This window comes from Lemur catta, chromosome 10, assembly GCF_020740605.2.
Source record: "Lemur catta isolate mLemCat1 chromosome 10, mLemCat1.pri, whole genome shotgun sequence".
Taxonomy (NCBI): domain Eukaryota; kingdom Metazoa; phylum Chordata; class Mammalia; order Primates; family Lemuridae; genus Lemur; species Lemur catta.
The window spans coordinates 45,313,345-45,336,325 of record NC_059137.1 but is presented as its reverse complement, the minus strand read 5'-3'; the positions used below and the strand labels follow the sequence as shown (position 1 = coordinate 45,336,325).

Genomic DNA, 22,981 nt, shown 5'->3' with positions numbered 1-22,981 from the left:
CTGAGTTTGAAATGTGAAAAAAAGATTTCACAAATTGAAATTATAGCATTTCAAAACTAAAGACAATTTTAAGAAGAGAAATTTTCATTATTGAACAGAAAAGTGTTTTAGGATGAAATTAATATAAAAACTATCTTGATTTTATACAAATTTTGGTCACAAATTAATGATATATGTGGTTTCTAAAACTATAACAATTCATTATCAATAATGAAAAATAATAAAATAGCCATAAATATACAATTTATTTTTTAAAAGGATTTTTTATTATTAATCCCTCTCTGTGGGAAATGGGATAGTATATATTGAAGGCAAAATAGTCTATAATGTATTAAGGTAAAAATATCGGAAGCTTTTGAAATATCCAAAAATTGTAATATTTTTCTTTATGACTGACCATAATTCTATCACCAAAACTATCATACGTAACTAATTATGTCCTTCTGGATATAACATTTATCATCAGGTAAGGGTCAAACGAGCGATACATAATCAGTTCCTATTTTTAAATATTTATTACTGATCTTTGACCAAAGGCCCATTTCAATTTGATTCAAACATCTTTTGAGTGCCTATTATATCCCAGAATAACAGAATTAGATTACAGACAAGAAATGCTTAAAGGAAATCAGATTACTTTTTAAGAAATCCTAGTAAAAAGGACAATTTGATAGGTTTAAAAAAACTCAGTTAATGTGTTGTACAAAACATTCACAATGGGTCTGGCTTTGTTTTTATTGTTTATTCCTCTAATTTTTTGTACAATATCTCTTTATAAGTTTTTAAATAATATAGCTTGTTAAAAATTACTCATTTAAATAGAAATTGTAATGTTATCCTTCTAGGAACTACAGTTTTGCAAACTGTTAAGAGCTTGGGCTTTGACTTCAGACACATGGATTTGAACCTGATTCTATTACTATGGGGCCTTGGATAAATTATCATTTCTAAGCCTTGGTTTCCTAATCTATATAATAGTGATAATAATGCCTAATTTGGAATCACTGCGAGGTTAAATGTAATCATAAGTGTAAAATACTCAAACTTCCTGGCATGTAGGAAGCAGTCAATACATGGTAACTACGATTATGGGAACAAAAATGGTAACTTAGCACATTTATTTGATGAAGCCAGAATTAGAATCCCTGCTTTTACATACTGTCTCTTAAACATTTTCATTTGTTTGCATTAATGTCCTGAGATATCTTATGATAAATATCATCTCACATTTCTAATTGCAAACAAGTTTAAAAGGCCCCCAAAAGCATAAAATCTTCTGTCTGCCCTGTTATGTAACTTCAATATATTCCCCAATATAATTTCATGATTCACCCATAAAAAGCTGTCGGTTTCAACAAGGAACAGAGTCTGAGATACCATTTGACTAATATAATAATAAAAACACCTTGGATTTTTATAGTAACTTTATCGCAAAAAGCTCAATGTACTTTTACATATTTATCCTTGTAACCACAGGAGGTAAGGAAAGACATAAATTATTTCTCATTTTTAGGGACATAACAGAGGTATTAGGAATTTAGGTAACATTTCTAAGGTTAATAGAAATAGTAGTTTTCATGAATGTCAGTCTTCCTGCAATCTCCTACTCTCTTTGGCATTAATTACGGCTATTGTTACCTTAGTTGGGCCGAAATGTTAGTGGCTGGCATTAAGTGTAGCTTATAATTCAGTTAATTACTTGATGAAATCAAGTTGAGTCAGACATACACCATCACAATCTAATCAAATTAAAATATTTAGATTTTATGTCAAAATACTGTTATTATTCAATTATATATCTATACACATTATCTATTCTTATTTACCATCTGTGTTAATCCTAAGGCAAGATTTTAAAAGTTACTATTCATTTATCACCTTGAAAGAAACCAGTTCCAATCTTCTTAACATTCACCTCTCCCTAGGATCATTCTCCCTCTCCACATATATTTTTATATACTATTGTCTTTATTCCATTTACATAGGCTAACAGTAATTTCTACACTAGTTCTCTATTTCTTAGGTTGTTTGTGCTTCAACAATCTATCAAAACAGATATCCAAAGGAACATAGAGATAGACTATATAAAGGGCTTTTTATAATAGTTTTTTGTTTTGAATAAAACCAAATAAAGAACTAATGTCCACTTGACATTAGTAAAACATAGAATATCAGAAGAATACTAGAACTTGCTTATGGTTTATAGTTTTGCAGTTTCCTCCTGGGCTTACTTTGCTATGGATTGATATAGATACAGCTACAAATGTGGACTTCCAATGAGTAAGTGAAATAGAAGGAAACAACCTTTTGCAGCCTGATAAAAGAAAGAATGAACCTTAAACTTTTGGAAACCTAAATTCATTGTAGGTCACAATGGAATACAGACAATGTTTTTATTTTAAGTTTCAATAGACATCTGTCTGCATCCTAAATGTATCCCATAATTTGATTAGATTGACTCGCTCAAGGTCAAGCGTAGTCATGTGACTCCCAGACTTCTATGAGCAAGTGTAATTAGCAGTAGGAAGAAACACATATGCATACAAACAGAATAGCCAGTGCTGCTGTTTATTGCCATTTCACACCAACCCCTCTTAACTCTTCACATTGATGTCATTAAATGGAAAATCTATTTCACTGTGCATATGTATGTGCATTTTAAGGCTGAAGATACTGTTGTAATAGAACTAATATCCTATTCCTTTGGTCACTGTCATTCTGGTATGAGAAATTAGAGAATATGGTTGTTTGAAATGTCAGTTTTTGTAAACATGAGTTGGAAGACATAACATAAATGAATGGTGTTACAGACTGTTTAAACTGTTTGAGTAACAATAGACATTGCCTTGAATTATTTTGACACAATTTATTGTGAAATTTCTTTTTTTCTCTTGCTGATATTTCTAGATTTCTTGTGCAGACAATAAAAAGGAAAGCCTCTCTTTTATGTCAGTGCTCATTGTTTAACTCATAGAGCACTGATGTTTTCTAGAATACTAATATTTCCTAGATGTAAAATGAATACTAAAAGTGAGGTGTGTCTCCATATTAACCATATCAAAAGGATACATGAAAGTTTGTGCTTCTTTGTAATGTTTGTATAAAAGAAGAAAATACTAATATATATTACAGTGTTCAGTCCTCAGTTTTAAAAGATCTTTGTATAAATCTACTCTATTGGTGTGTCTGTGTATGTGTGTGTGGTCAGAGCAAATAAAAGGAGGTCTAGAGGTGAAAACTGTAGGACTTTGATGGAATAGACCAGGCTGACCGTGGAGAGGAAGTGGGCTAGAAAGCATAGGATATCAGATTGGTTAGGTATTGTGGAGTCACATCATGCTGGCTTTGACAGCCAGCAGAGGGAAGTACAGATATAAAACTACTGGAAACAGGACATACCTATTGACAACTATGAATTGTGGAAGTGCCAAGCAAAAGGAGACTTATAGGTATAGGAATTAGAACTAAGACATAGGCAGGGTTAAGACAGTTTTGTCCAAAATGTAAGACTCCTTGAAGTGAGGTGGGGTGAGAGGATAATACAGATGGGAAAAGATTGATAGGCATAGAAGAAGGGTTCATGACACTGATAATAATGACAGTGTTTTGATGGCTAAAATATTTCTACCAGGCACTGGGAAAGTGGTAGTGTTCTGAACAAATAATACTTTTAGGCCAACAAGTCCAAGAAAGCTGTGAGGGAGAGAAACCAAGGACCAGAGACTACCAGGCGGGCACCCTGCTTAGCCCTGGATATCTTTTTGCCCAAGGACTTTAAAAACACTGCTGGGAAAGGACCAATGGTGGCGCTGAGCAAAGATCCCCAGGCTTGGGGAAAGGAGACAGAAAGAAGTCCTAGCATTCTTTCTCTCACTAACTAGCTGATTATTTTCAGCAAGTCACTCTGACTAAACCTCATGATTCCCAGGAGAAGACTGGATTTATAATCATAATGATAATGGGTAACATGTACTGTGTGCTAGGTAGCATTCTAATGCCCTACTTGCATTAAATCTGTTAATCTTCACAATAGAAACTGAAGAAGTTAAGTAATTTGTCCAAGATCACACAATAAGACATTGTCAGAGCTGGGATTTGACCCCAAGTATTCTGTTCCTAGGGTCGAAGTACTTAAGTTATATTTATTAGATTACCTCTAAGGTACTTTTCAGATGTGAAATTTGGTAATTTTAAAGAAATACAGCAGAAATTACAGATGACACAGTACTTGCAAGAGAACAAATCATAAGGAAAATATATATTACAATGAACATAAACAGATAAAATTCTATTTTTATATCAGGAATAATCATACTGTTATGGCTTGCCATGCTATTTATTGCTGACAAAGGGGAGAGAGATAAAATTGACAGTTGGATGCTTTGCTTCTTTAATATAATTCAGATAAAATATAATAGAATTTTTAGAAATATTATATAAGATGTCCTAGGATGTTCTAACCACTGGGTAATATTATTTTAGGGTTTAATTATTTAGCTTTTGTGTATTTTAAGAAGTCTATTCCACATCCATATAGTAAAGAGCTATAAAGCCATTAAGAGCTTTATATTTATTATTTAATGATATGTGAGACTGTCATGAAATATTATTCAGCATATTAAACATTATATAAACGATGTTCACTAGAACACTAAACAGTGGCTATTTTGAGGTAATGGGAGTTTGATTTATAGTTGCTTTTCTTCTTTATGTTTTCTGCATTATTGGTTTTGTAAAAATTCTGAACATGCATTCTTTCTTATAAATCAGAAAAAGCAAGATAGTTTTTTTATTTTGCGGGGGACAAAAACTACAGCTCAGTCTTTAGGCCCTATAGCCACCAGGTGGGAGCAGGGGCTAGAAACTGGGTGGTAAAGACCAATGATCTCTTAAAAGACAACTTAGATTCAGAGAAAGGTCAGATTGACAGTCCCAGAGCTTTACAGTTTATAAACAAAATAATATTCACTTACAAAACAAACCTTAAGATTTAATACACATGAAAAACAAATATGACAGAGCAATATAACAAAAATCTCAGAAATTGCTCTATCATTTTATTAGACTACAATATCAGATATGGCTATCTTGTCCAATTAGAATGGCCTAATATTAATTATATATAATAATATCAACTATTTCCTTTGCTTTCTGCCTATATATATTATGCCCAAGGGATGTTCTTCTTTTCATTTAATTAATCATTTTTCCCCTATTATACCTTTTCCCACAGTTGCTTGAGAATCTTATGAGATTGAACTTCATTCCCAACCAGCAAAGCCTTTCAAATGATTTGCTCATATTTCTATGATATATAAATAAGTAAAAACCATAATACAGTAAATAATCACAATGAGATTGAAAACAAACTGGCTTCCTGACAGGTACTATTAGTGAATTGCTATTTCAATGCCCTAAACAGTCACCTGAGTTAATTCAATTTTCATATTGTTTAATTTTTTTCTTTAAAATTACTCGTCAGAGAATGGGAAACTGGTTCAACTCTATAGGATGATAAAGTCTCTAAACACTGTTACTGATTTACTTCATTTTACTATTTAGATACATTTTAATATCATGGCCAAGAATCTAGCAAGAGCTACATACAGGCATTGTTCTTCTTAAAAGAAATAGTGTGATTAGATTTGTGATATTGGTAGAACTGGAAAAGAAGGTACTAAAAAACAATATCAAAATAAGAGAAACATTTTTAATATGATTCATTTTAATGTGTTCTATTACTATCTTTTAAGCTTTATAAACTGGAGAGATATATTAATTTTTAGATATGAATTATAACCGTTTTGAAAAAAACTTATTTGTCATATACAGAGGACAGAAAGTGCCGCTGCCCTTACTCATGCACTCATTTGACTCATGGCGCAGTCTTGAATAATTTTAAACCAAACATGACTGCGGCAATCAATTTTCGTCCAATTTATTGGGCATGAGTTAAAGCCAATTAAAAAACCATTTTTGGTGCAATTCAAGGGGAAAAATGTATAAACCCATGAAAAACAAATTTCAGTCCTAGACATGAGTCATCACTATTCTAAATATTGGTGTCAGCCCCAAATCAGAAAGAACAAATCCTAAAGTTGCACAGTCCACACTAGAAACTGCATTTATCAGCAATGATTTTAGACGATTGTTAATATTTTTATAAGAAATTGACCTGGAAGGAAAATCGTGCTTTTCTAACATTGTCTTATATCTGAATAATTTTTGCAATGAAATTAAAAGGTAGTTTATGGCAGCTCCTTTAGTTTCTGAATTAAGAACTGAGATAGAAGGTCATCTGTGACCTTTATACAAAGAAAGCAAAACATTTTACCTATAATTTTAAAGTATCTTTTACCTATTAGACCATGTCTTCTTGCACATGAATATAGTGGCTCTCTTTTAAGGCCATAAAATGAAACAATCCCTGTACGCTCGGGATATTCTTAGGGTAATCAAAGCAGCAAAATTGAAGCTTCTAGGTTGGAAATTACAGCTATAAAATACAGCCGTACATTTTCAATCTGTATATTAAAAAGGCCTTTCCAAGTTCAGGGTTGTCTCGGTTAAAAATATTAAACCAGACCTGAATTCTGGTTCTGCCTCTTCCATGTCCTTGGCCCTTTAGGCACATTGTCCAACCTCTCTTTCTCACTGGTAAAATGGGTATTAAAAATAATAGCCACTTTTTAGGGATGTTATGAGCATTAAGTGAAAAAAGTATTTGTCAAGTGCTTAGTAGAGTGCCTGGCACAGACTGAATCTTCAGTGAATGGCAGAACTAGAGAGAGGAAAGCCCAGTGGTTCTCATGTAGCTGTATATCAGTGCCTCAACCTACCTGTGGAGGTTTTTTCTTTTCAAGTACAGAAGACTGGTGGAAAGAATCTACTCAGTAATTCTGAGGTGAGGTCTAAGCATATATGTTTATAAAAAGCTCCACAGATGATTACTGATTTAGGCCAAAATCAGTACAGATTTTTCAGTTGCTCAGTTAACATGGAGTTAAACTCTGGTTTGAACTATTTTGGTTCAGCTCTCTCTGTTGAGGAGATTAATTGAAATAATTGCCAAATTTATGCTTTGTGTTATGCTGACCGAGATTTAACTCAGATATCTTAAAAATATTTTATTTACATTCATGTGGGTGTGAGGTCACAGAACAAGCATGATTCTCTACAACTTCCTGTTAGTGAAATGAAAGAACAGGCGTATGAGATAACCCTGGGAAATTACAGAGTCATTCCACTGGCATAGATATATTTTAGTGGTTGCTACATTTGTAGCTTTTACTTCTATTTAATAAACATAGGCAGATAAGCCAATACTGCCCAATCAATTTTTTTTCCAAGTTATATTTTCCTGTTCAGTTAGTTCATTTCTAACTGTCCTACTGCAAGATAAATAAGCAGTCTCCTCAATGACAGAGATCAGTTGGTACCACATGCTTAAGGAAAGCAACTACCAGAAAAATGCGTATGTTGGCCTGACAGGACCACTTTACAAGTTACCCACCATGGTGGTTTAACAGTAATAAGGCATTTTCCCTGGGAGCAATTTTTAAATATTAACGAAAATCAGGACTCTCCTTAGTATCTTCCCATTAGTGGAGATTAATTTATTAGATTAACAACCGCACTGTCACCTTGGAAAGGTCCTAGGTGACCTTAGATTTTAGCAAGTTAGTAAAGGTGAAAGTATAAGCCTAGGAAAAAAAGGATAGCCAGGTCCTAGAGGTATCAAGAGAAGGTGATGGGGAGGTAGGAAACCAATCAGATAGTTTTCACCATTTTTGCCTGGGGCTAGTTTGGGTGCAGCTGGTGCATTCTCAGACTTACAGCTTTTATAGGTCTTTTTGGTAGAAAATCAGAGTGATTTATACCCTGGCATATCTCTACACAGAAATTCAGGAAAATTCCAATACTCCCACACCACCAGAGAGAATTTTTAGAGTTTCTAGAGAACAGGACATTGATGTACCCTCTCTCTGGACTTCAGAATGCAAATTGCATAGATTACGTAAGAGATCACTGGGCAAATACATATTCTCTGGGGACATTCCATCCTCAGAGTTTAGAAATGACTCTGCAATCTAGATATAATTCAACATCATGTACTGGCAGGCTGTTGGCAGATCAAGGAGATGTTGATCAAGGAGATATTGATGAAGGAGTTGGTATGTCCACATTCTAGTTTTAACATTCTTTGTGAATTATGTTTCTATATACAAAATGAAAGTTACTATTTTCTTTTCTTACTTCACGGGGTTATTGTAGAGCTAAAATAAATGTATATCAGACTGGAAGCAGTGGCTCATGACTGTAATCCCAACACTTTGGGAGGCCAAACAGAAGGATCGCTTGAGGCCAGGAGTTCGAGACAAGCCTGGGTCAACAAAGCAAGACTTTGTCTCTATCAAAAAAAAAAAAAAAAAAAAAGCCGGGGGAGGGCCTCTTTTGGTCCCAGCCACTCAGGAGGCTGAGGCAGGAGGATCACTGGAGCCCCAGAGTTTGAGGCTGCAGTGAGCAGCCACTGCACTCCAGCCTGGGCAATAGAGTGAGACCCAGTCTCTAAAAAAATAAAAAATAAATTTTAAAGTACATATATGAACACTGGAAAATGTTTTATTGTTGTGGCATAGAAATTGAGAGGAACATATATATATATATATTTTAAGGTACACAACTTTCCAGTAAATTATCCAAAAGCCTGTCAGGAGCATCTTTTCTCTTTTTCATTAAGTAAACTTTTTTTTCCTTTTTCAATATGATTCTCCAAAAGTTTCAAAATCAACTTGTACTATAACAACGCTATGTTAGAACTTCAAAAAGTGAAATTGCCTGAAACTTGCTGAAATATCATGGAACATGAAAATGAAAATCTATAGAAAACGTGAAAGCTTCCATTTGCTTTTTTGTTTATGCATATAATGGCTTATTTAAGTCTAGCCTCTAACAATTTGTTTCAAAAACGTGGCTCTTTGAAATTTCAGAGAGGAGAGAGCCCTTTCAGAGTTTTTCATTTAACCAGCAGAGAATTGCTTTCTCACAGCTGGAAGCTTGAACAGCTGTTGACTCTGACACTTTTCTGTTCCCTCGGGTGAGAGTTCAAGGACCTTCTCTGTGCCACCAGGAGGACAGCCAGCAATGTATGTGGTCAGAAACATGTTCCAGTACAGCCCAACTTCTGGGTCACCCTAGAGGACTGGGGAACAGACAACTCAAGGCCACTGTCACCTGAATGGGGGAGATATTCTCTCTGTCAAGGAAAACCAACCTCCGTGAGAATCTGCTTTCTGACCCATCCTCAGATCCCAAGGTTCATGTGATCATAAGGATTCCTTGAAGCACCTTGGTATCACTCAGTCTCAGAATGTGGGATCCTTTTAGAATGTATCAATATCCCTTTTTTCACATCATATAGGAAATTTCTCTTTCACTTAGAGTGCATATCTGGGTGTTTCTTATTGGATACCAAATAGCTAACTTCATTTTGATCTTACAGGAAGAAGAAAAAACGAAAAGAATATTTCAGAATAACTGTCAATGCCGCACTATTTATTGTATCCACTAGAGGACTCCTCTCGGAATAGCTCAAAGTATCTCCCCTCTCATCCTCTGTGGCCTCTGGCATTTGATGCTCGACTGACTCTTGAGTTGGGCCACTGGCTGCATATCAGTGTTAGAATGAAAACATTCCCCCTACTTTAACACCTCCTGCTAGTTCAATAAAGCGATGTTTAAATAACTGAACTGGCTTCAATGAACTGTACTTGCCATTTTTTCCTGCTTCTTAGCTAGATAAAATGGAGATAATTATGAAGTGGATGAGCAGGTTTAATGAAAGCCAGTTTCTTTTGGTATACTCCTGAAGCAGCAATCATCATCTGTTTGGCTTTTGAAGAGCAACAATTATAATCACTTAAACCCCCAAGGGGAACAAAAATAGAATTTACATTAGCATATAAAATATACAGCTGGATTGGGCAAGCCTACAAAATTCTGGGGAAATCATTCTAATCTGAATGCTATTCAAACTCACAAGTAAAATGAGTTCAAGAGTATTTTACATACTTCCTTCCTATAAAATAATACATATAACAATGTTGAGAGGATTTTCCTAAAAATGAACGCAGGGAAATAAAAAATTGTTGCCAGGAGAGAATCCCAGCAGGAACAGGCTAAACTCTATTGTCGGGATATCAGAGAGAAAAATGCATAATGATATTCACACAAAGTACTAATCACTCTGAAGTGAAGGTTTTTCACAGTAAAACTACATAAGTTTGGGAGTTTAAGAAAGAAAATAGGGTCGTTTTGGTCTGATCCCTGATGAAACAATCATAAATAAGGAAAATGTCAGATTACCAGTAGTTTCCTTCTCCACTACAAACGTGAAAGCAGTACAAAGGAAAGTGAAATTGCTTAAGTTGATACCCTATTGTTATGAAACAGAACTCTTTTTCCTATTTTAAAACATTTTCATACTATTTCCTTGCAAATAATCTCTTTCTTACACCCACCTTTCTAATTTTAGCCCAGATCACAAGCGATCTTCCTTACCATTTACATTATTTAATTACTTGTGGGTTTTTTGTGCCTTTCACAGTTTGCAGGATACTTTTTTTTTTTTTTTTGGGCAGGGCATAGAATAATAAAAATGGAGCCTTTGCTTTATCCATTATGCTACTAGCAACAAAACACTAACGTAATCAATACATTAAAGGCTTTCTCAGCTGTGCACATTTGTCAAAGGCAGGATATCAGAGAAATTACACTAATGAATCTTGAAAAACTCAGCATCCTAATGGAAAACTTGCTCTCCCTTATCACATGTACATATCAATATATAGAGACAAGAAAAATATATATGTCATCTTTCTGTATATTATTTATTTATTTTTGAGACAGGGTCTCACTCTGTCACCCAGGCTAGTCTGTATATTATTTGAAGATCCACTATTACATTTTTTAAAACAAAAAAAATGCAGCGTGCAAAATTTCACCTCCTCTGAGAAGCCTTCCCAAATACCACACTAAAACCAACTGCAAACATATTAGTGATAGCGTCCTCTGTGCTCCCAAAAGCACTTTGTACATACCTCTGATACCAATTATCTCACTGCATTATAACACTTTGTTGACATGTCTACCTTCTACACTGGCTGTGCGTTACTTAACAGCACAGCTATCTTTTCCAGCAGGGTGTTTTCAGGTTCTAGCACCGTGCCTAACCCAGTATGCAATGTTTGTTGAGTGAAGTTTATCATTCATTTGTATTCCAAGACACATCAAAATGTTATGGTATCCATGTTACAAATCAAACTTATTTATTAAATATTATCTCTGCCACAATATCAGATTAAACAATGGTAAATTAAGCACTGAGAAATTAGAAATTCAAAAGTCTAGATTCCTATAGCAATCTTAGCTCTCATTATCCTTAACAAAGGATAGTGGTAATTTTTTAGATTTTATTAAATATTTATAATGTTAATCAAGTCTTGAAACTATCTCATGGTTAATTATTTTTACTGAAACACTCGAAAAGCTGAGACCTTAGTTCTTAATGGTAATGACCTTAGGTTTCATTAACTTTATAATCTCTATTTTAAAAAAATTAAAAGCATTAACACTGACTTTTCAGCCTTAGTCAATATCTGTCAAGTGTGGTAGTATCTAGCTTGTATTATTCTCCCCTTTCTGTAGTGCTCTGAGAGGCTCTGAAAGTCTACAACATATAACTTTACTTTGAACACAAAATGTAATGATTTCATGTTCAAAGGAATTTACAGGGATAATTGAGTTGCATACCTTGAAGGATTCCGGGACCTATGAAGGTACTTTCTTGAGGTCTTTTTTGGTTTTTTCCTACTTTAACCATAGCCTACATTTTTCCTACTAATTTTTCAAGTGAAATTATCATTTTGTATGAAGTTATGGGAAAGAAATAATGGAGAGGTGGAAGAAAATAGACTCCACAGAGCTATCCTAAGATACTCCTGGATTTTTAGTTAATAATAAATGTAGCTAATATTCTTATCATTAGATAAAATTTGGTTTTGTGGAATTAATTATCCCATAAGTTTAAAACTATAAAACAGCTTTAATAGCTTTCCTTTTTTGCTTCATATTGATATAATTGTAAATTTTTATATGTACATGTATATATATTTATTTACATAGATTTGTGCACTTTGATGACTTTGAATGGAAAGAAAATTGTCTAGACAGTCTTATGATTTTGGTACATAAGAATGTGATATAAATTCCTGAATCAAGGATAAAATAGAAAATTCTACGAACATTTTACTAGCTATAATAAAAACTGAGACTGAATGTTATTTAAAATGAAATGAGTAACTAAAATTAGTTTTTGGGGGGGGCAAAAATTCTGGGGTTTTTCAAGGCATGGTCTCCAAAGTCAAAGTGAAACAGAAGTTTGAGTTATATGTGGTCAACTGCTAGAATACTGTGGAGTTGAAATGCTCAAGTCTCACAATTCTCTCCTTTATAACATGGTTCTTAAAAGTCCAAAATTATTTGACTTAAAAAAATCAATTAGTATACTTATAAGTAATGTGGTTTAAACATGATAGATCTGGATGGTTTTACTTTATAAAAACCTGAAACTTACAAAATGGATGAATCAATTTTTTAAAAGTTCTTCACTTAACAAGATCATTAATTCAAATGCTCTTTTAACATGTCAGTTCTCTGCATTTTAAAAACAGTAACCCAATTTTTAAAAAAAGATTTACATAAAACAACTCAGGAGCCCATTTGCTGCATAAAGTACAGATAGAATTATTCTGAGTGTTTTCATTTCTTCTCAGGTGAAAGTGAAATACTGAGCAGTTTTCTGTTGAATGTAAATGAAGTCTTTACACATTGTTTCATTGGTACTGAGGGGGACTTAAATGAATTATCTTTATAAAACTTAACAGCTCCACCTTTACAGATCTAAGCTAATTTAAATAAACAAATCCAGGCCTATGCAATATATACATCCCAATCTCTCAGGTTCAAAGATTTCATAAATAAAAAGCAGCAAAATTAGAGCATTTTAAAGAAAAAGGATGTTTCCCTAGTATTTATTAGAGTCCATCATTATTAATATTTAAAAAGGAATCATATAGTGGCGCCCCATTTGAAACTTTTCATTTTCTATATTACTTTCTATCTTTATGTTTCTTTAGTTCACAAAATGAGGGCAGTTTAAAAAAATGAAGAGCCCTTAATCACTATATGTGTGATTAGGGTAGATGTTAACTGATTGTAAGTATTATCAAGGTAAATTCTAACTTAAAAAATATTATGGCAAAAAAATTATAAAATGACTTGCTACCTATAAAAATCATAACATTTTATTACTTTAGCAAATGTTAATGTAATCAATTTTTTTAAGTCTTTACAATGAAAAATTAAATAAAATTTAAGTAAAATAAAAAAACACTCTGCTTATTTGATTTTAACTTCTCTTTTAAGGAAAACTGGGTTTGCAGTTAAATTTTCCTTTCATTAAGTAGGCAGGGTTGGTATTTATTTTAAAAGACTTCTGTCATTATAATTGAGTTAATCTTTCTTTCCTTTTGTTTGTTTTTGGAATGGGATGGAGAAAACAATAAATTCTCCACAATTAATGTCCCAAAAGAGAAACAACCAGTCAAAAAAGACTAGTGTTTCCAAAAGCAATTTGGGGATATAGTTAGGAATAATTCAGTGAGTTTTTTTTCTTCAAAAATGTTTATTGCAAAAGTGCTAAGATTAACAGGTAATCATCCCTATCCTCAGAATTTGTGGAAATTACATGGGTTTTATGTGGATGATCTTTTTAAATCTAGGTATTATTATTTCATATTTTTCTATTATTTGATTCTCATTTTTGAGACCCAAGTTTGGAATCAGATCGATTTTGATTCAAATCCTCATTTAGTGGTTTATGAACTGTCTGATCTTAGCTACTCAGTTTCTAGGTGAAATAAAACTTACCACTTAGAGTGTGCTGAAGATTAACTAAGATAATACATACAAAGCACTTACATAAATGACTAGATCCATGACTGGATTGTGGCAGGTAGACCACACATGTTAACTATTAAAGATAACTTCTTAGCTATTTTAGATTGTGTATTTGATATAAGATACACATTAAATTTAATATCATTAGAAGTAATAAATGAATATTATTTTTGCATTTTTTAAATTATATCACTTTAGCCATTCTTTTTGCCTTTTTTGCTCACAGGAATATATCACACCTTAGATATGGTACAGGGTGTAAAATCTGCAGTGTAACATTAGATAACCTGGCTGTCCTCCACCCTTACTCCCTACATCTCACCTGCTTTTCTCCTTTATGTACGAATACCTGTTCACTTAAAGGAGTCAGTGTTATGGGAAGCAATGACTACTTCTATGAGAGTATTGCTTAGCTGAAAACACTTAGAATTTTGTTCTTATGAACATTATAAGCTTTTTGCTATTTGTAAAACTTATTCTAACACACTGAAATTTAGGAAAAATATCAGAACATAACCACTCTATTTTTAATGTGCCAATAACACATAAATAGAACATTTATATTTTCTGTATAAAAATATTAAATGTATTCACATTTTGTAGAAAAAATGGATTATTATAGCATTATATTCTGATATAAAGAAATTCCCACATTAAGAGTACTTAGCACATCTAAAATTGGCACAGAATTATGGTATTAGTGAGGAAAAGTACCAGGAATATATAGCATTAAATAGTCTAAATACTTTTAAAGGCAATTAAGCTACATTCACTATTAATTATCATTTAGAAGATAACTTTCAATTATCCAACTTATTTTAAATAATAATTTTTTATGAGTATCTGCAACTGAAACAGTATTTTCAATGTGTAGGTGGAAAATACATTGCAAATGTGTAAAGTTGTGTAAAGTTGAGGGCTTGTTTGAGATTATGAACATGATTAAAATAATTCTGACTAAAGGTGTTTTTCTCAATAGAGTATCAAAGTAATCTAATTGTACATATGTACAGGGTATATATTTACTTACAAATATCTGTATAACAGTAGTAGATAATGAATTCTTACTTTAATGTTGTATACATAAGTATAGTTTAAGATGTTTCTTTAATGTGTCTTTAAAAACCGTAGATAGTGCTAGTATGGTTCAAGATTAATTATGAAATTAAATTACTATGATAGTTGAGTAATATGATCCAAAATGAGTTATATAGTTAAGAACATTGTTAGCTATCTGTGGTCTAAAAGTATCAATGCATAAGAAAAGCAAACTTACCAATAGAAATTCTTGCTACTATAAATATATAAATACTATATTCTAATCTAAACTCTTTTGAGATTTTTTCTACAAGTTTTACTGGACTTGTCTAGTAACAACATATTAATAGTTTAGTCATTTGATTTTTAAGCTCCCAAACTGAAAACTGTTTTATGGATGGCAATTGCAAATAGCAGGACTAAAAGCAATAGTAATGACTTTGAAAGCTGACTACATAAGGTGTCACTTTCCTGTAATAGTTACTGGTAAATTTTAGAAACTTCATATAGAATAGATAAAAAATAAGTCAGTTGTTAAAATAAGTTATTAAAATATGTGCCCAATAAAATGCATTAATCTTTATTGTAATACAATTGTTTTTTTTAAAAAGTTATTTTCTGTGTTTCCTATGATCACAGGAAATTTATAGTTACATTAAAAATCTTGATTTTAGAATAGGTCTTGAGAAATGTAAGCACATGCAATTGTATCTGCACATATAAATGAAAATTAAGAATGAGTTCAACAAAACAATTCCTTTCAGGACAAGTTTTTGTTTTCATACCTTCCTTCAAATGAGAAAACTTAGATGGCCTTGCCTCATCAGAGAATGTGCAGGTCCATTCCAATATAGGGGATCCCAGTTATCTCCATGGCAACAGCCCTTGATAAGTTAAAAGGCAACTCGATCCACAAACAAAGTTTTAAGACTACTTAGCACTATTAATTCTTTTTCAATGTACAGAGCTGGCCAAGCAATTTAGAATTCTCCAGAGCAAAAGTTGAGCCTTTTAACAAACTTGAAATTGTTAACTTTGTCAAAAATACTAAGTTGGATAGCTATTTATAGAAAATGAATAATATTTCTGGCAACACCCAGAAATCATTTCTTGAAATATACCTCCTATTTTAAAACAAATAAAAGGGATTCGGAGAGGATGCTGAAGAAGGACTCTTAAATGAATCTGTACACTTTAGTTTAAAAAGTGGGGTGGGTGGGTCAGGGAAGAGAGTAAAGTGGTAAGGAGGGTAACAAACAATTCCTTTCTCCAGCCTCAAATCTTTTGAGACCACAACTTTCCAAATGTATTATATAATCATCATTTAGCATTTAAAATTTGTCTAAGAATGATGATTTCTAATCTTGCTACCTGAGGAAGGACAAGGAAGAAAGAGGGTCTATCAGTGCAGGTGAGGGTTGAGGTTGTACTGTCCCTATTGTTCCTTTTCTCCTTCAGCATTTTGATCTGGAATGACCCGGCTACTGTGCCGGGTTCAGGAAGTCAGAGCTGCACGATTCTTTTGAAACCAGACAATAACCCAGTTCCCTTTGCCTCCCTGCCCTGCATCTTCTCCCTGTTCCCTGCCAACTCTCACCCACTTTAAATGCATCAAGCTCATTACCATTTAAGAGTATCTAACAGATAAACACAGAACTTGTCTACTGACCATAGTAGAGAGAAAAACAAAATTAAAACTGCTGATTTATTTGTTGCTTGTTTAACCACCCTCTCCTCCCAGCCCCCAACCCTTTGTGTGTGAGGATTCCCCTTTAAACCACCCACAGACCAAGCGTACGAGAAGAAATGGTAATTTTTGATTTAAAAGTTCACTTACCACGGCAACCTCATATTGCTTTGTCATGCTTTTTGCACTTAATTTTTCAAAACTGCTTGTGCAGGGCGCAGAACTGGGAAGGCAGGACTAAAGTATCTCTAGTAATCACAACAAAAAGGAGAGAACATTCACCAATCAGAATTACATTTAAATGCACTATCAAACCCCAGAGCAAGACGCACGGTTCAGACCACACCAGGGAGGGGGGTGGGGGTGGAAAAAGCCAAGCTAACAAAACAAAAGGTAAAGGGGAGAGTTGAGTGATTGGAGGGGAAATTGATCCAAGCCGCCTTTTGACCATGGACTGGCTTAAAACCACCAGCACCACCACCCCCGCCCCCTGCACCCCCGCGATTACCCGTGTGACTGCACTTGCCTCCAGCCAGCTCAACTGCAGGAGAGGAAAGCCCCATCTAAGTTCACTAGCCCCGCCACAGTCTTCCACTGTCTGATGGGTTCGTTCAGGAAAACACTTCCAGAGGCATCCATCCACTTGAGGTCTGGGCTTGGCTGCGGCTGCGGGGCTGCCGGAGCCCGGGCTGCTGCGAGCAGCTGCTGGGATCGTTGCCGTCTCGTTCCTGCCTCATTCGCGCTGCACAATAGCCCCGGCTGGGTGCACCTCATTAAGCCAGCCGAGAGCCCCGGGAGCAGGGCAAGCGGTGTGACAGCGCTGCCCCTTTGTAATGACTGTGTGATGGATGCAACCAAAGGGTGGGGTCTGGGTGGGTCAAAACTGTTAATGACAGTATGTATCATTCTGTCTGTCCTCTAGGAGAGGGAAGCCCCCTGCCCTCCCCCTAACCGCGCCAACACACACGCACACACACGCACACACACACTCTTGCCTCCCTCCTTCTCCACCTCCCTGTGACATTTTCTGTTGTCAGCGTTCAAAAAAGTGTGAAAACCATCGGGTCATTTCCAACTGAACAGATTACGGACAGCGAATTTATCCAAACACTTAAGGAAGGAGAAGATCTTAAAATCGAAAAGTGAAGGCGGCGGGGCGAGCAGAGCGGGGTGGCGCTGGGCGCGGAGCGGGACGTTAACTGGCGGAGAGTTTGCAACTGTCCCTCGACACGCGTCGCCAGCTCGGCGCGGCTCTGGAGGCGCGGGACGGGGCCCCCGGCGCACCGCGTTCCTCCCGGGGCCCGGGACGAGCCTGGGGGCGGGCAGCAGGGCGAGAGCAGGAGAGCGAAACCAACAGAGAGACCCCGGGCGGGGCTGAGACCGGGGTCTCCTGCGCCCAGACCGCGCGCTGCCGGCGGGGGAAGAACCGAAAACGCGACCCACCCGGGCGGGGCTGCCGGAGTGCGGGGGCGAGTTCCGGGGGCCGACTCGGCGGGGTCGGCGGGGGGTTGCGCCCCCGGCCACTGGGTCCCGCTCGGACCCACGCCCCCGTCCCGAGCGCCGCCCCACAGGTGCGCAGAGAAGTCACCACGTTCCGGACTCGACCCCGGCCTCTTCTTCCCTTCTCCCGACCTGACACCTCCTTCCCGACTCTCTCCATCCTGGGTCTCCCCCGCGCTGGCCCGGCTGCCCCGGAAGGCAGAAAATCCCTAAAAAATGTCTGTCCTTTCGCCCCCTTGGTGGAGAACCTTGGACCTTTGCCTCGCTGCCTCCCCACTGACCCCACCCCATTGAAAATGTCCGTGGATACTTTTTCTTCCTGCCTTCAGTCTTGTTAGTGGTCCCGAGAACTCAGTTCACAGGCACGGGTTTTCCTTTATAGAAAAGCCTTGCAGGATACTTTACACCCCTATGTGCACAAATAGGCTGTTATTTTACACTCAACTTTCCATTCCCAACTTACTGTGATGCTGTACGCTCTTGATGTGGCTACCAAGCACCTTCCAAACATCCTAAGCGATTTCTCTGGAACCGCGTGGATGACATTTATTTATGTTTATTAGAGTTTATGGAGCACCACATTCCTGACACTATGTAATCGACTTCTATGTTTTCATCATTGATGCCGTATAGCAGCTAAGAGAAAGCCAGAAGCAGAGAGAAAACAGGGCATTTATATCTAATGAAGCATCTCTCCCTTTTTATGTCACCTATTTATTTATTAATCACTTAAAATTTGTGTATGTAGGTTTGCAGCCTGATCTAGGCCATGGGATAGCATTAAAGATTTTATGCCACTCCTCAAAGAGCTTCTGATTCACAGGGAAGGTAAAAGAGCCGGCTGCTCTTAATTGCTTCTAATAAGAAACCACTTTTAATAAATGGGAAGGAGAGACCTTGTCAGAAGACTTTCAGCAAAGGAAAGGAACAGTGTGGTGTTTTCAGTGGCTCTTTCAGTTCATAAACCTTCAAGGCCATAGAAGTCTTCCTCTTTCTTTAACCCATTACTTTTCCCACCTTTTTACAATTCTGTATTTTGAAGGTAGTGCCAGACTTCTGTTCACATATTTCCTAGAGTTAAATATAAAGACAGGGTTGAGGGGCAAGAGAAGACCAGTTGAAATTAGTGAGAAATCTAAATTAAGTGACTAATTAATTTATTGACTAACGGTAACACCAACTTAATAAAGTTTGCCTAGGAGAAATCCTCAGTGATACACCTTAATGAGTAAAAATAAGAATTATGTATAATTGTATATAATATAGAATTATATAATTAGCAATATAATTGTCTCTATGTAAATAAGAGTATCTGAAAACTGTTCCTTTCAAACATTTACATTATTTTATTAATACTAATAATTTGCATAATGAAAAAAGATGAGTTTATAAAATGGTTGGGAGTTGATGGCAAATGAATTTTGTAGTATGTTATTAATTGTAAACATAAGAATAAATAATAAAAGTTTATTATTAAAGCTTTTCATTTCCTCAAGACCTAGATGGGCAAAATACTACTTTTCTTTGAATACACTCTCTTGATTGAAAACTACTAGGACATTTTTGAAAATCCAGCTTATTAGCTGGCTGGGCAAGAGTTTTTGTTTGTTTTGCAATTGGCTTTTCAATGAATTTTGAAGGCATCCTGGAAAATATTCACTTTACTAAATTCATTTTCCTCTGATCTCCCTTTCTGCTCCTCTAACCTTGAACTTTATTAGAAGAGGGAAAAAGGAAAGAATGGGAATGCTAACTAATGGAAGAAAAGCATTTGCTTTGACACCTTAAAAAACAGACTAAAGAGATAAAAGATGAATTTAGAAATTGGGTCTTTTTACAAACAAAAATTTTAAGATGGGTAAAAACAACTCCAGTAAGTATATGCATTAAATGCATTAACCTTGTGAAACATAAGATTGCACCTGGGAGAAGTTAACACAGTTGGAGATTATTAAGACATATCAACTCACTCAACATTAATGAGCAAAACTTGAGCCTAGTGTGGAACACAGTTGTACTGATTTGGCAAGAATTATACTTAAATGTAAATAGAAATTTTTCTGGGAGGTGAAGATATATCAAGCCCAAAGAAAAACTATAGATATGTTTTTTTTTAAAAAAAAAACTACTAACCTATAAAAATATTAATACTACCAAAAGTTCCATGATAGCCTATATGATAGTGTTAGTAAAACTTTGAAAAGAGGGTGTTTACTACCTGAACAAGGTAGTATGTTCTAGTTCCTATTTTTATTAGTATTTATTTCAGGCTCTGCTCTATCTATGGCAGGGAAAAATAGAGGGCAAAAGAGTTTCTTTGGCATACATCAAGGACTACATTATAATCAATAAAAGCAAAGCAAGCCTGGAAAATATATAAGCTAGGTATTAAATAAGTAATTCACTATGTATAACTCTCCTAGCAGTGGGTGAATGTTGAGAGTCACGTGAGGGCTTCCGTAACTAATGGAAATCAGTGGTTAATCCCAAGCGACCTTGGCTCTCTCCTTTCAGAAACTTCTCAACAAGTTCTGTTACATGTTAGAACAAGATCATTGTTTAAGAATTTAATGAAGATTTCAAAGATTCTCCTGCATGCTGCCTTTTAAGAGTAAGTTCAATATTCAGTCTTTCAGAAAGCATCTGTTTGCATGGTGTTAAGATTTCTTTACCGATGTTAGAAGGCAGTGTTTCTGGAGTCATATAGAAATTGGTTCCAATGCTTCTAAGCTGAGTGACTTGGATAGTACTTTTACTGCTCTAGATCACACTTCCCTCTTAAGTAAAATTAAAAGAACAAGGACCAACTCCTATAGTTGTGATGATTTAATGATATAAAGTGTGAAAACACACTGCCTAGTAAAATGTCAGCCCTTTTGAGACAGACATAATTTGGCTCATTCAGCATGAATTCTTATCTTCCTCCTGCCTTGTCTTACTCTAATTTGGAGACTGGAAAATTGGATATTTGATTTCCCGGTTTTCTTTGTAGCTAGTAGTGGTTGTTTGATATAGTTTGGGAAAATTAAATGTAAATTATGTATTGGCTGAGGAGTCTCCTGGACATACTTTTGCTTTCCTGATGAAAGAAGACTAGATGCAATAGCCACCACCTTTTGCCCCTTTGCCTTACCGCCTTCTTCCTACCTGGAGTTGTGTGATGTCTGGAGGTAGGGCAACCATCTTACAATTATGAAGCAATACATGTAAGTTAAAGGCCAATCTCTGAAAGATGGTGAAGAAAGATAGGAAGAACCTGGGTTTCTGATGGCATATTTGAGCTGCAAGTCCCAGACTGCCTACCTTTAGACTCCTTGTTGTATATGAAAAAAACAAAAACAAAAATATGCTGTAACTTGAAGCTTTCCTAACTGACATATCTGCCACTGTTGTTGTGGTTTCCTGCTTGTAAATGAAATCTGCCTTGATTATTTGCGTAACCCTAAAGAATTCCGGGTAAAAGATTTCTCTGAGACTCTATCCATAACCAGGTCACTGATACTGGGGTGGATGATTGGCTCAAATTAGTGAACATGGAGTGGGTTTGTAAGGACCTTTTTTTTTAGGAAGTCACACAACTGGCAATTCTTTTTGATGAAGCCCCATACTTGTCGTAGAATAGACTGAACCTAAAGTTTATTATTGAGTCTAAATGTCTTTCCCCTTTCCTTTCATAATAAAATTTCCTTTTGCTTTTGTTTTCAAATAAACATATTAGGATGTATTTATCTTTGAATGTATTTATATTTGAATATTCAGCATATTCACCTTGGAAATCAATAAATGTTTAATTGATGACTTTAGTTTGCTGCCATAACTCCACATAATTTTAAATGTCCTCTTCGGGAGTCATGTTTAAGCCAAGCATGATGACACATGCCTGTAATCCCAGCTACTCAGAAGGCTGAGGTGGGAGGGTTGCTTGAGCCTAGGAGTTTAAGACCAGCCTGGGCAATGTAGTAAGACCCTTGTTTCAAACAAACAAACAAATGAACAAAAAGTCATGTTTAGAATTTGAATCATAATTTTATGGAATGGTAGCAAGGTAGCAATGTTAACAAATACTGTTATAATATATTCTCTGAAGATTTAATTTGATTTAGGAAAATATACAAAAAATTGTTCAGAGTCAAATCTAGTAAATTAAGTGAGCAATCACTTAAAATATTATTGTCATTTAAAAAACCCAATTAGATGTGTACACAAAATAATCAGATCTAAAGCAGGTCTAAAAATGTGTTATAGCATTGTTCACACAAGCATATGTCTTCCCAGGGGGAACGCTTTGGAGGCCCACACACTTGGTCACATGTGTTAGCTAAACACGTCAGTCTTGTAGCTACTTTCAGTTGCAATTTCTTTGGATAAACCAGATGTTTCCTTTTCACCTTTCCCCTTCCATTCTGTCATAAATTTCTTATTCTGAAACAGGCTCAGTGTTCAATTGATTCAAAGGCATTTTTGTAGTACTATCACTTTACTCTAGTTGATTAAAAAAACATACAAGTAGCAAGACAGGATAGTGCCACAGATAAGATAGTAAGATTTCCAATCAAACAGAATTTTGTTTGAGCTCCAACCTTACTACTTACTAGCTGTGTGATTGAGTGATTATTTAATCATTTAAGCCTGTTTTTTAATCTGTAAAAGAAGATAAAAATAGCACCTCTCTTAGAGAGTTGTCATGAATATTAAATAGTATAATAAATATGGAGTTTGTGTATAATGCTGCACATA

The 22,981-nt window shown here is 35.3% G+C and overlaps 1 protein-coding gene across 3 annotated transcripts in view; it reads right to left on the bottom strand.

Annotated features, from left to right (window-relative positions):
- Positions 1-17,585, bottom strand: part of ELAVL2 (ELAV like RNA binding protein 2) — a 157,270-nt gene extending 139,685 nt beyond the window's left edge. For all 3 annotated transcript variants that reach the window (XM_045562643.1, XM_045562644.1, XM_045562646.1), the window contains exons 1-2: positions 17,271-17,585; positions 16,895-16,992 (exon numbers count right to left, since the gene is read on the bottom strand). In XM_045562643.1, the coding sequence (XP_045418599.1) occupies positions 16,895-16,921 (27 nt within the window). In that variant the 5' untranslated portion in view covers positions 16,922-16,992; positions 17,271-17,585. The remainder of the gene's footprint in view (positions 1-16,894; positions 16,993-17,270) is intronic.
- Between the last annotated feature and the right edge of the window lie 5,396 nt (positions 17,586-22,981).